Source organism: Mesoplodon mirus (assembly GCF_964341445.2).
Source record: "Mesoplodon mirus genome assembly, chromosome: 2".
Taxonomy (NCBI): Eukaryota; Metazoa; Chordata; class Mammalia; order Artiodactyla; family Ziphiidae; genus Mesoplodon; species Mesoplodon mirus.
Genome location: NC_138977.1, coordinates 160,755,632 through 160,769,209, shown reverse-complemented (window position 1 = coordinate 160,769,209; position 13,578 = coordinate 160,755,632). Strand labels below are relative to the sequence as shown.

General features: G+C 57.1%; 1 protein-coding gene across 1 annotated transcript; it reads left to right on the top strand.

Moving 5' to 3' along the window:
• Positions 1-4,935: 4,935 nt before the first annotated feature.
• On the top strand, positions 4,936-9,027 carry MSX1 (msh homeobox 1). Its single transcript, XM_082644701.1, has 2 exons — positions 4,936-5,627; positions 7,870-9,027. Exons 1-2 carry the CDS (start codon positions 5,159-5,161, stop codon positions 8,310-8,312), a joined length of 912 nt encoding a protein of 303 aa, XP_082500827.1. The 5' UTR covers positions 4,936-5,158; the 3' UTR covers positions 8,313-9,027.
• Positions 9,028-13,578: the final 4,551 nt, after the last annotated feature.

The window sequence follows — 13,578 nt, the reverse complement described above, 5'->3', positions numbered from 1 at the left end:
ATTCTATTCTCTCATCTGGAAGGGGGAAAAAAGCCTATAGTAATACCTATCTCCCAGAGTAGAGAGGATTAAATCGGGGAAAGTTTGTGAAACCTCTGACAAGAGCCCTGACACCCAACTCAAAAAAAGTCAATTCTCTTCCTCCCATTCCTTCCAACCCTTGCACGTCCAGGCCCCTGCCGGAACTGAGATGGGGGCCTCGGTGGGCTGGGCAGAGCCTGGGGGGAGAAGGGCGAGCCTTCCTCAGCCCAGGGTGGGCAGAGCAGGGATGGAAGATGTTTGGTCGGCCCCTGGAGCCTCGGGGTCTGCCTGACATCTCCAGGCTTAAATAACCGTGCGCCTTTGTTATTCGTCGGCAGCAAAGTGGTTCGTTACGCCTGATTGGTCTAATTGCTTTGAAATGGGATATATTATCTATAATTATAGAGCTCTAGGAGGAGCCGGCCGGCCTCCGCTTTCATCTTCCTCAAGTGCACCCTCATGTCGCGATCACATTAATTTGGGCCATTTGAAAGGGGGAGCCCTCTCTCCCCCGCGGATCTAGACGCCCTCACCCCCTTCCGAATTTAAAGACACAAGGAAGCCCCGGCCGGCTCCGGAGGAAAGAACTAAGGGGGGGAGGGGTGGAAGGGCAGGGCGGGAAGGGGGGAGAAACAGGGAGTCGGGCTTGTCGATTTCTCCCAGTGAAATCCTCCACTCTTGGGCAGTTCCACCCACAAGTTGGGCCCACTTAAGCGGAGGAACGAGCAAGAGGGAGAAAATGTTTTTTACTAGTAGCCCCCCCAACTTCGCATTGAAAAGAGCACCACAACTCTTAAAAGGTATAAGTTCTGCCCAGGTCCTGGGAAAGCAGAAAGCTTTTTGCTCCGAATTTGTGCCGAGGATATTCAGGCAATAGCTGGAGACTCCCTGGAGTTCTTAGCTCTCCGGAGTCTTTCTCTGGAAAGCTGTGAAATCTTTCCGAAGGATACCATCAGTGACTCCCGGACAGTTTCCCAAACCTCTGACTCCTAGCCGTTCACTTCTAGGCGACGGAGACCAAAAGACTGGAGAACTCCGGTCGGGAGGCCCCCTCCGCAAGTTGGGGGATCCCGGGGTGGTGCTTTCTGTCTACCCGTCAACCCCCCTTACCTCCAGGACAAAATACCTCCCCTCTCTCCCCCTCCGTCGCCCTCCTGGAGATTGGTGAATTCCCACCAAAATAAATCGTTCCGGGTAATCGGTTTTCATAGCACATTCATTCTATTAAAGAGGACTGTTTGGGGCTCGCTAATTGCCGGGGGATCCCACTGAGCTGCACATTTTAAAAATGCACGCGGGATTCCTGGGTCGAGGCCACAAAATGCATTGGGAAAGGTGGGGAGGGGACGTAAACAAAAACCCGACGGAGGTGACAACGAATGCCGAAGTGAGGGACCAGCCTGCAGGCTCTTCGAATCCGTGCGCAATACCCAGACAGAGACGGCGGTCTTTACAATGGGGTCCCTCTCAAAACAAATCTCTGCCCACGAGGGGGGAGTCTTAAAACACCACCCTTTCTCTGCAGCCACGCAGTCCCGTAAAACAGGCGTTTTGCGGGAAAAAAAAAAAAAAAGAACACCACCACCAGTTGCCCAGAGAGTGGCTGCAGGACACACCCTCTTTAGAAACCGAAATGCTGAGGTGATCTGTTCGGGGCATGGAGAGTGCTTTAAGATGCCCCGGAATGAGGGAAGTAGGAGCCAGGCAGGAGAGGTGGGGAGGGGAGCGGAGTGCGCGGGGACGGAAGTCTAGCGCCAGTCCCGGAGCTTTATCTGCTGCGGGCCAGCCCTGCCCTTGCCAGGCATGAATTACAGCCCGGCTTTCTTGGCTGCAGCGGCCACGCGGAGAAATGCCGGGAGTAGAAGCGCCTGGGGGTTAGTGCTGGCGGCGAGATAACAGGCGCAGCCCCCGGCCCTGTCAGCTCTCGGAACCCGCCAACCGGGAAATCCGAAAAGGCCCAGACGAAAATAAACGCAGAGAAGGCTCCCTCTCACTGCCCCAAACTTGTGCCTTTCCTCCCGGGGGAACAACGCGCCCCGGGAGACAGATGGATATTTTGTTTTTTTTCTCTAAGTCCCTTCTCTGAGACCGTGGGTATCATTTTCCCGCAGCCCAGTGGCGGATCGGTGGAAGAACCCCGAGCAATTCTGAGCACGGACTCCACGTGGAATCCACTCTGAACCCCTTTCCCTCTGCAGACACTCTTCTCGCCATGCACGGGTGCTGCGGTCAACCCGCCGCGCCGAGCCAGAACAGACACTAACCCAGACCGAACCTAAAAAGATGCCGTGGGGTTCGGGACGGGTTCGCGAAGCAGAGGGGCGGGCGGCAGGGCCGGGGGCTGCGGGCGCAGGCGGTTTGCTCCCAGGAGGCGGGGGCGCGACTTCAAGGGCCCCTGCGCCGGCTGCTGCCTTTGATCGGGCCGCCGCTGGCGCCTAAAAACAACATCCTCGTCTGCCTATTAGGCGCGCTGAGGGATCGTGACAGATTGTTTATCCCCGCAATTAGCGATGCGGCCCTTCTCCCGCCGCCCGGCCGCCCGGCCGCCCGGTCCCCGGCCCGCGGCCTGGCCTTGCTGCGCCCGCCGGACACAGCCCTGAGCCCCCTCTGCGCCGCGTGCCTGCACTCTCGGGGTTCGAGCCCCAGCTCCGCCCTAAAGCAGGGGTTCTTATCTGGCGGACTCCAAGTGGGTACAGAGTCTTTGAAGTTGCTTTTGCTGATGCGCATTTTCTAGTTAGAAAGTCCTTAGTTATATTAGATTTTCAAAGTGATCTGGGAGCCAAACATTTTGCTATGCGGGACGAGGGCGGAACACAGCAAGTCCCAACCGAAAGTCACACTGCTCGCTTTTAAAATGTTGACCCATACAGCCTAGGGGCCTCGGTTTCCTCTCCCTCTTTCAACCGAGTGCAGAGTGAGATTCCGGCTCGCCCGTTCCAGGGAGAGTTTAATTGGAAAGGCGGGCAATAGAAGTCGGCCATCCGGTCTGGGTTGCTAGCAAGGTGCTCGGCCTACAGCCTTGCTGAGTGTCAGGTCGCTCAGCTCTGGCCTTCTATCCTTTGCACCCTCAGGCAAACCTCCAGGGCCTAGGTTTCCCTGCCTGGAGGAAGGGCTCTCTATTCTCCGTGCCCCCCAGAGGTACGGTGCCTTTAGAGAGGCCGCGTCCGTGCGCCGCTCCTCCAGCTGGGCCGGACGCGAGCTGGAGGCCCCAGACCCTGCCCAATGCTTCTGTTGCAGTTTCGGGAGCGCAAGAAGTCTGGAGAGGCTGCGTAAATTTCACAGACGAGAGTATTCCCGAACCCGCCCAAGGCTCCGTCGTGGAGCCTGCGGACAGATGGGAGGCTGCCAATGGCCCCGGCGTCCGCAGCCCGACCCCTCCTGCCAGACCCCGGACGCCGTCCGGGTAATAAAGTTCCCTCTCTAGTAATTCATTTTCCTTAATCTGGATGCCCCTAATCTACAGCTTTTATTGCGCCCAGTTAAAAGGCGAGGGAATTCGCTGTCCCTCCGCGCTCGGATAATTACCCCTAAATGGCCACGGCAACCCCTTGTGTTTCCTGGAGATTAGAACCCCGCAGCCATCAATGGCCGGTCCCGGTGAGCCGCCAATCACTGCCGCCAGCTCCCCGGGAGCCGCCGGCCTGGGCCCCGGGATAAGAAGCCATAAAGAAGAGGTTCAGAAAACCGCCGAGCCCCGACCCGAGTTTGTGTAGATCCTCCGTCTCCCCACACCCCCAACTCATTTTCCTCTATTTTTTAACAGCAAAAATAAAATCACGTTTCCTCCGAAATTGGCAAAATAAAAATTCTCAAGCCCAGCACCAAGGATCCGTCCCAGGATCAGTCCTCTTTTCTTGGCCGTCTCTCCCAAATGCGCCTCCCCCTACCCCCAACACACACACACACACACACACACACACACACACACACACACAAGATCAGCGATCCAGAGATAGGGACTGTTATTGTTTTTGCGGACACGCTGGTCGAAGTTACGTTAAGGCCAGATCAGTGTTTTGTTGACGTTTCTGTTGGTTTTATATTCAATAAGTTCTATATCAAAAGGATTGGCTTCGTCCCCGAGCCGGTCGTTGGTATAGGTGCTGTAATCCTCCTGAAAGTTTACAGCTGGAAAGTACACATCGGGTATGAAACTCGATTATCCATTCCAGATAACATAATGTATTCTTATTGTTAACATCCATAGCACCACGGGAGCGTGGCTTCTTGGGCAAACTTCAGTCCAGCGCTTAGGAGACAAAGGCCCACTTTTACGCAGAGGTAAAGTTTTGAAGATTGGAACAGAAGAAAATGAATGCTTAAAGAAGAAATTAATGTTATGTATTTCTACTATAATAAATAACCCTGCAGATTTTTTAAACTATAAAAAGAATATACAAGAAATGGCTTCAACACAAATTATCGTGGTAGAGAAGGGGGGGGGGCAGATATTCGAGGAGGACTATCCTCCACTATCCACTGGGTAGAAACAGACACAGCAACTGACTGAACAGAAAGGTAAGGGGAGAGGTAGGAGAGAGAAACAGGAAAGGAGTAGAGAAAAAAGGGAGGGATTGGGAAAGAGGGGCGATAAAGGAAGGGGAGGAGAGGGAAGAGCAGAAGAGAAGGACTGAGAACAAGGGTAAGTCCCCCAGGAACACAGTAAAATAGAGACCCAGGAGGAACCACACAGGGACAGGCGGGCTTTAGCGCAGAGGAACGTTTCTCGAGCGCCCCCTCCCCTCCTCTGCCCTCCCGGGGCCGGACCCAGCCCTGCGCGCCTCCGAGCGAGTCCACCGGAGCGGAGCCCAATGGATCGCGCCGGGACCGCCCCCTCGCTCTCTGATTGGCCGCCGCCGCACTGGCCTCGCCTTATTAACAAGTTCTCTGGGGAGCTGCGGCCCGACCCGGAGCCGGCTGGTGCGCCCGGGAACTCGGCCTGCGCGGCGGCGCCAGCGGATAAGCAGGCCCGGAGCGCCGGAGCTGGTCTTCTGGGGAGGGGCGAAAGGCGCGCGCGGGAGGGCCTGCCCGGCCAGGGCCCCGGGCAATCCCAGAGGCCGGCCGCGCTCCCAGCCCGCCCGAAGCTCATGCCCGGCGGCTGGCCGGAGCTGAGGCTGGAGGGGGGGCCCGGCTCTGCATGGCCCCGGATGCTGACATGACTTCTTTGCCACTCGGTGTCAAAGTGGAGGACTCCGCCTTCGGCAAGCCGGCGGGGGGCGGCGGGGGCCAGACCCCCAGCACCACCGCGGCCACGGCGGCCGCCATGGGCGCAGACGAGGAGGGGGCCAAGCCCAAAGTGTCCCCTTCGCTTCTGCCCTTCAGCGTGGAGGCGCTCATGGCCGATCACAGGAAGCCCGGGGCCAAGGACAGCGTCCTGGCGGCCTCCGAGGGCGCACAGGCGGCGGGCGGCTCCGCGCAGCCTCTGGGCTCCCGGCCCGGGTCGTTGGGCGCCCCGGATGCGCCGTCCTCGCCGCGGCCGCTCGGCCATTTCTCGGTGGGAGGACTCCTCAAGCTGCCAGAAGATGCGCTCGTCAAAGCCGAGAGCCCCGAGAAGCCCGAGAGGACCCCGTGGTTGCAGAACCCCCGCTTCTCCCCGCCCCCGGCCAGTGAGTAGCCAGAACCCAGGCGGCGGGGGAGGGGGCCGGCGGGGGTGCGGGACCCGAGGGCGCCAGGCCGGGCGCCGGCGCCTGCTTGTCTCGGACGTCTGCGTACCTGCAGCCGGGTACCCGGAGCCCGTGCTGCAGATGGGTTGGCGGGGAGGCCAGCGGTTGATGCCTCACCCCACTCCCACCCAGGAAGAGGGTTGAGGCCTGGCTGAGGCCCAGCACTCGGTCCACTTTCGCGGGCTCCTCGCCTTGTCTAGGCGACGCTGCGGATAGGAGTTCACTTGTAGGACACGGGTGTCTGGGCACCCTCTCCTCCTGCCCCTCCTACCCCCCAAACGACCCCAGGAGTCCCGCCTGGCTCCTCTTTCAGACCCTAAGCCCTGTTACTTCGCCGTTCCCGCAACGGGTGGGTTCTAGGGGTGCGGACACCTTTCCAGTGCGCAGAGTTTCACTTTCTCATACTAGAAGCCTGGTGCGCCCCCTCCCCTTCTCCAACCCCTCCCCCAAAGTATTTCTTTGCCCAAAGTATTTCCGAATCTCTTGCAAAATCCTCCCCCCCACCTTCGTGTTTCAGGTAGACACTTGGTGCTCTGGGTGGATGGATCATTTAGGGGGAGGGGGCGGGGCACCAAGTCAGTTAGTGGGAGGCGCCCCCTGCAACACGGTAGGGAGCTCCTAAATGTCTCGGACTGGGTCATGGAAGCTGACTCCAGCCGCCAAAGACGCCTCCGGGGTCGTTCCAAGGCCTCCCGGCCCCCTGGCTTCTCTGCGCAGCGAACACACTCGGAGATATTTCAGGAGCACGGGAAATTCCCAAGTTTTCCTCGTTTCCTCTGATTATTTTGCGCGGCATAATAGCAACCCGAATTCAATGGCGTGATGCTGAGGAATGATTTTTATCTGGGGATTAAACGTCTTTGAAAGGCCAGCCCCTCCCTGGGCCTAACGGCCGGAGAAGGTGGCCCAGCGCTGGGCTGTTGCTACCGAAGGGAGTGACGTTTCCCTCGGCGCCCGCCCCTCGGGTGGCCCGGCGGAAAGGGAGTCAGGGGCCAACTGCTTCCCGGACTCTCAATGGTCTCGACCAGGGAAGAAGCGGGGATGTTAACACGAGATTTCGTTTGACTCACATCCTGGTGGCCTGAGAGCCCAAAGGATCTTTTTTTTTTTTTTAAGCGTGCAAAAAACATTGCATAATTAGGCAAAACCCGCCTGGTGAAACATTCTCGATTTGAATTAATTGCTCCCCCGAGAGCAGCTGCTGCATAGGCAAAGCGTCCTTTCCAGGACTTGAGGATTCTTTTAGGGCCTGGGTCCCGACCCAAAGTCGACGGGATCTCTGTTGTCCTGGGAATAATTTTGGTCCCTGTTTTAACTGGCCGCAGCTGCTGGGTGTGGCAGGGGTTGACTGGCCCAGCAGACCCTGTCCCAGGAAAAGACACCTCGGCACCAGCAGTGTTGATCTCTGCGGACTGAGGCACCCCCCCCACACACACACACACATTTGAAAGTGACCAGAGGCCAAGGCACTGGTGGTGGGAGAGGCGCAGGAGACAATCAGAAGCAGCCCCGTTAAGATGAAGTGCCTCCTCAAACCATGGCACTTTTTATATTTGAGACTTGGCCGTGGTGCGACATTCGTGACATCCGGGGTCGCTCCACCTCCAGTCAGCAGGGACCGAGCTTAAAACCCTGTAGGAACGCATTGTTCCAAGGGAAAGAGTGGAAATCAGAGATCTGGATTCCAGGCCACAGAACGGCCTAGCCCAGCGCTGACCACTTAGTGGGCACAGATAAATGTTCGGCCAACGCCTAAAACTAAACGTGATCCCGGGCTGGGTGCAGGGCCTGTTTCCACGCGTTTCACCATTTTAACATCCACTGTCCCAATGTGCGTGGCGTGGAGGTGGAGAAGGCCCCACTGGGAAAGGCCTTCTTAAGCGGCCATCTAGCTTTAAGGGCTGTCCCGCCTCTTCCCAGTTATTTCGGGCCTTGAACATGGGTACGTGTCACCTGGAATCTTAGTTTCCTCATTTGCAAAAGGTAGACAAGAACGTCTACCCTGAGGGGCTGCGGTGGGAATTGGAGAAATATTTTCCAAGCGCTTCTCATGGTGCCTGGCGCTGAGGTGCTCCACACAAATGAAGAGCGGGTGTTGTAATTTAATATTATTCCCATTTATGGGCCGATGACTCTCCCGCGCGGGTGTCTTAACCTCCTGCGTTTCTCTCTCTCGGCCCCCTAGGGCGGCTGAGCCCCCCGGCCTGCACCCTGCGCAAGCACAAGACCAACCGCAAGCCGCGGACGCCCTTCACCACAGCCCAGCTGCTGGCGCTGGAGCGCAAGTTCCGCCAGAAGCAGTACCTGTCCATCGCCGAGCGCGCCGAGTTCTCCAGCTCGCTCAGCCTCACGGAGACGCAGGTGAAGATCTGGTTTCAGAACCGCCGCGCCAAGGCCAAGAGACTGCAGGAGGCAGAGCTGGAGAAGCTGAAGATGGCCGCCAAACCCATGCTGCCCCCCGCAGCCTTCGGTCTGTCCTTCCCCCTCGGCGGCCCCGCGGCCGTAGCGGCCGCCGCGGGCGCCTCGCTCTACGGTGCCTCCAGCCCCTTCCAGCGCGCCGCGCTGCCCGTGGCGCCCGTGGGACTCTACACAGCCCACGTAGGCTACAGCATGTACCACCTGACATAGAGGGCCCAGGGTCGCCTACCTGTGGTGCCAGCCGATCTCTCCAGCAAGCAGCAGGAGCCTTCCCCCAAGAAGCTCCCCTGCTCGGCCCCGCCTGGCTCCTTCCCTTTAACCCCTACACTGCTCTGGTTTCTCCTCTCGGTTGACCCCTGAGTTCACTCTCTGAAGTCTGATCCCCTCCCCCAAAGCGGCTAGAAGGGTCCCATAACGCTCTTCTAGAAGCTAGATCTACCCCCTCGAGTTATAGATGGGGGAACCGAGGCCAGAGAGGCTGAGAATTGTATCCACAGTCCCCAGCAGAGTTAGTGGTTGCACCAGAATTAGAGGCTGTGCCTCCTGCACCAGGCAGGAAAAAGCACAGAGAAATTCATGTCTGAAGATGTCGGAAATGAGAACAGTGGGAGAGAAAGAGAACTTTCCAGGGGAGACGGATCCCAGGTCCTTCCACTGGAAAACTTAAGAGAACTTCAACAGCAAAACATTTGCTTTTGGGGGGAGGGATACACAGATGCGTGACAAAGGTAGGTTGAAAGGACCTCTCTCTTACCAGTACCAGAAAGAAATTGTAAAATAAAAATTAAAAATTCTGTTTCTATTTAACAGTACATTTGGGTGGCTCTCAAGATTCCCTTTGGAAGGGATTGTTGTAATATACTGTATATTTGAAATTTTATTATCATTTATATTATAGCTATATTTGTTAAATAAATTAATTTTAAGCTACAAGAAATTATCTCCTTATTGATTTAGTCTTTTAATTTTACTTCTTGCCATCTCTTCACATGTACAGTTGCTTTCAGTTTGATGGTAGTTTGATGCCAGCAACTTTTCAAAGGTGACAACGGGATATGCAGGGACAGAGGGGGGTGTCTTTTTGAACACACAGGACAGATCCGCGTTAGCAAAGTCAAGTGGAGAATTGAAGCAATTACCTAGGATAATTAGGCTCAATTTTCCAATTCACTTTAAGCTGAAATCGACACTTGCTCAGGCGACCCATAACCGACTCTTTCTTTTTTCTCCCCTTTTAACCTGTCTATGAAAACAAAGCGAATCACCCAAATGGTTTGATGACTGCAGACAGCTAATCCAGACAATTCCCACCCCCGCAAACCTGTTTTTCCCACAGGAGGCCAAGTGGGGGATGGAGAGGCATTGCTTTGCTTCTCTAAATCGCCGCGCCGGTGTAGACGCGGTTTTCGGAACTAATTTTTGAGCTCCCAGAATGTGAGCGCCTTCACACTTCCTATTACAACCCTTAAAAAAAAAAAAAAACTACTGAAAACCCAGGGCGACCATACACTTCCCGCCTTGGTGTGTCCTTTGCATGAGCCCTGCCTACAAACTTGGTTTTTCTTTTATATAGTAGGTTATATTCAGGCTACCAGGAGAATATATTTGAACAAGCGCCAAGTTTAGCCTTCTGGGGGCAATACTGTGAGGATGTTGAAGGCAGAAAATGACCTCCAGCAAATAAAGCTTACTATGTTCCAGGCCCCGCTCTGTTCTCTTTCGAGTTGGGGGCCCTGGCTTAATTCTCACCAGATCTGCGCCCCTCCCCCCTCCACCTCTGTCCGGCAGTGACGGTGACTCCAAACTCCACGCTGGGCAGCCCCCCGGCAGCCTTTGCTGGAGCCTTTGCAATGGGAAGCCAGCAAACCAAGGGTTGTCAGAACCCGAAGTACCTGGCTTTGGACTCGGGGAGGGTGGACGTCTCCATGGATAGAGACCGTCTCACGATGTGGAAACCGAGTCTGTGGTGCACTGCGCGGCTTCTAGCCCTAGGGGAGGTCAGCCTCGAATTCCAAGAGAGCGCAGGGTTGCATGCACGCACCCCAGGTGGGCTCTCGGCTAGTGCCGGGCAAGTTCCGGGGTACCCTGGGTCTCGGATCCTGCAGTTTAGGTAGCTCTGGCAAAGGCTCTGTCCCCGCGGCTGGCGCTGCAGCCTGAACTTGTTACAACTCACCTCCCTAAGAAAAGAGAGCAAGCTTGCTGTGGAGTGCAGTTCCGATGACCAGGCAGTCCCCGGCCTCTGGGCTGGCACAAGCAAGGCCATAACCCGAGTTGGGCCTCTTCATCCCCAAGAGAGGGGAGTTACATTTTAAAATGTCTTGTACTCCGTATGCCCACGCGGCCCCTTAAAGGGGCTTAGGTACATCACTATTTCTTGCAGACACTGAAAGGATATTTCCCCCCTCTATAAACACAGCATCCTGAGTGACCGCGTGCAGGACACCCTGGCTTCCACAAATCTTCCGGGTTCCTTTCTGGAACACCCCTGGCGACTCTCCTGTCTTGGGGGTTGTACTGAACTTGAAGTCAGAGAAGCCCATGTGGTTGATCCCAGCCTGCCACTTCCTGGCTGCCTGACTTTTTGGGTAGGGAAGATCACTCTGTCTCTCCATTCCTCAGTTTTCTCATCTGCGAAATGGTCCTGGGAATCCTTCCCCCGCCCCCAGGATTTTGGGGAAGCGTCAAGGAGCCCTTGCGCGGGAGTGCGCCTGGGTTATACGGGGCGGTCTGAATTTTCTCAGCTCACGGTGCGTCGGCAAACTGGAATCTTTTCCACCCGTGCGGGATAGGTGAATGGCGGGGCAGGATCGGGTATCTCCTTCGGCCCGGGCTCCCGGGCCTCCTGGCTCCTCGAAACTTGGCAATTTAGGGTCCAGGCAACCTTAGAGCAACATAATTGCAGTAATGAGCAACTGTTCGCGCTCAGCAGACGCACCGAGGCTCCAGCTTGGCGGTAGCTGCAGGCGAAGTGGGCGCGCCCCCTTCCCCCACCCAGCGCCTCAGCCAGTATGGAACCGGCCACCGCCCTGGGACCCCCGCCCGAGCCCGCTTCCGCGCGCACCCCAGCCCTTCTGCAAGCCTTGGGTCCGGGTCTCCTTCCACTCCTATGTCCCCTGGTTTCCCCATTTTTGTTTCTTTTCGTTCAGCCTTTTCTTTGCCTCCCTGCTTTTGTTTCTGAATTCCCTCCCTCGATAGGGCTTGTACACATAAGGTGCTCAATAAATGTTTGCTGGATCAGGGCGGCGCGCTGCTGTGGGGTGAGGACCCTGAGCCAGATTCAGCCGGGTCCGGCGGGAATTCGAGGCGGGGCTGGGGCACTGCTTCTTGTCCAGCCCAGTCCTTGGAACGCAGTTGCTTGTTTATCAAGCGAGGGCGGAGTGGGCAGGGGTTCCCGGGTCTGGTCCTTTAAGGATCGATTTCCTTGCCTGGCTGGAAACATCGGGTCAATCACGACGGAGTCGCCACCTACCTCGCTTGTACTTTGTGATGGAGGAGGAGCCAGCACTTAACGCAGCCTACTGTGCACTGGAGTTCAGGCGCACGCCACCTCCCCCGCGCCTCCCAACAACAACCCTAGGAGATTTTTTACAAGGGAGAGCACTGCGGTTCAGAGAGGTTACGCGGTTTTCCCAAGGTCACACAGCCAATAAGGGGGAGAGCAAGGATTCCGAACACAGATTCCACTCGGGGATCCACGCTTTCCCGGTACTGCCCAGCTCCCTCTCGTTGAGGGTCACAGAGTCCGGGCCAACAATTTGGGGCTGGGAAAACCGGCCGCTCAGAACTCAGGCCCTAACTCTACGAATTTAACTCCTTCCAGCCCTGACCACAAGTAAGCGCTGTCCCTTGGGGAACAAGAGGGGCATCTCACCTGCCCTGCACGCTGTCTGTGAATGCGTTTTCGTTTTGTTGGGGAGGAGAGGGACATCTCAATCTGCAAAACTCAGCTTCTGACCACTCTGGCGAGACCAAAGCCCATGGCGTGGAAGCTCGCGGAGAACCGAGATTACCGGGCGGCGGGGGACCTGGGGCGCTCCTAGCTCTGGGTGCAGGTCGGCGGGTCCCGGGCGGCCAGGGACTTGCGAGGCTGGGGTGGGGCTGGAGAGCTCGCGCTAAGAGGGCCTAGTTCTAGGGTTCCTTTCTCTGCTCGATGACCCGAGGCTGAAGGCCTCGCTCTCTTAGGAGACCCAGTGAAGACAGTTACGAGGCACGAGGCGGGAGCCCTGAGTGCGAATCCTACCGCTGTGAGGCTGGCCCCGGGCCACGCGCCGACCGATGCCCCCTAGTGACCCACGGCGCGGAGGTGAGGCCGGCCCGGCCTCGGCCTGCGCCCAGCCTGGAGCCCTCGGGGGCGCAACGGGAAGCAGCGAGGAGAGGCCGCGGCCGCCTTTCAACTAGGTGGCTGGCGCCGGCCTGGCCTGGCCCCCGGGGCCGTGCAGCCTCCCCGGCTCTGTCCCCGCCCGCTCAGCAGCTCACACCGCGGCCGGGCCAGGACACTCCCCCAGCCCCGCCGCCCGCCGCCCGCCGCCGGGGCAAACACCTTAACCTACCCCCGCCCGGTGTCCATTCTCCAGAGCACCCCAGCAGCCCGCCCGCCCCAGACTCTTGGATTTCCTTCCGCTCCACTCAGCTCCCACTGCCGCCGTGCACAGCACCCCCGCTCCACGCCTTCGGCGACCCTCTCATCACACTGGCCTGCCTCCTCCACAGCGCCCTCCCGCGGCCCCGCAGGGCCACAGCCCCTGCTTTCGCCAGCCCCTGTCCCTTGCTGCGCTGGAGCCTGACGCTGGACTAGGCTCCCTCGGCGACAGAGAGCGCTTGCGCTTGCGCGCGCAAGCACACACGCACACACACACACGAACATATATCATCAACGCATATACGACACACCAACACACAGCACAACAAACATACATCTAACACACACACAGAACTGACACATGCAAAACATGTTACAACCAACGCAGATACCCAACACACATCCAATCAACACTCATCACACACACAAACAGAACCAGCACACATCACCAACCATACACACCCAGCACACAGACCCACACAGTCAACAAATACACATACACCCAAACGGCACTTCCCAAACACATGCAATTCGACACACACAACACATACACAACCAAGCCACACAGACACCCAACCACACAAAACCAACATATGCTGCACACTGTGTACACATAAAACCAACACATATACCCAACCAAACACACACAGCATACACCCAACGCCCACAATCAACATACACGCATTCCAGTGACCACAGCTCCAGTTCATAGAGGCACATCAAGGCTACACTCCAACGTCCTACGGGAGTTCTGTCACTTAGGACCGGGTGACACTGATATTTACACATAATCTTGCAGGTGGGGGAGACCCACTGATAGACATTGATTGGGGGGAGATAAACTCTGAGAAATGATGTACTGAGAGACTTCCAGCCCGCAGAAAGAGACTTCAGGCA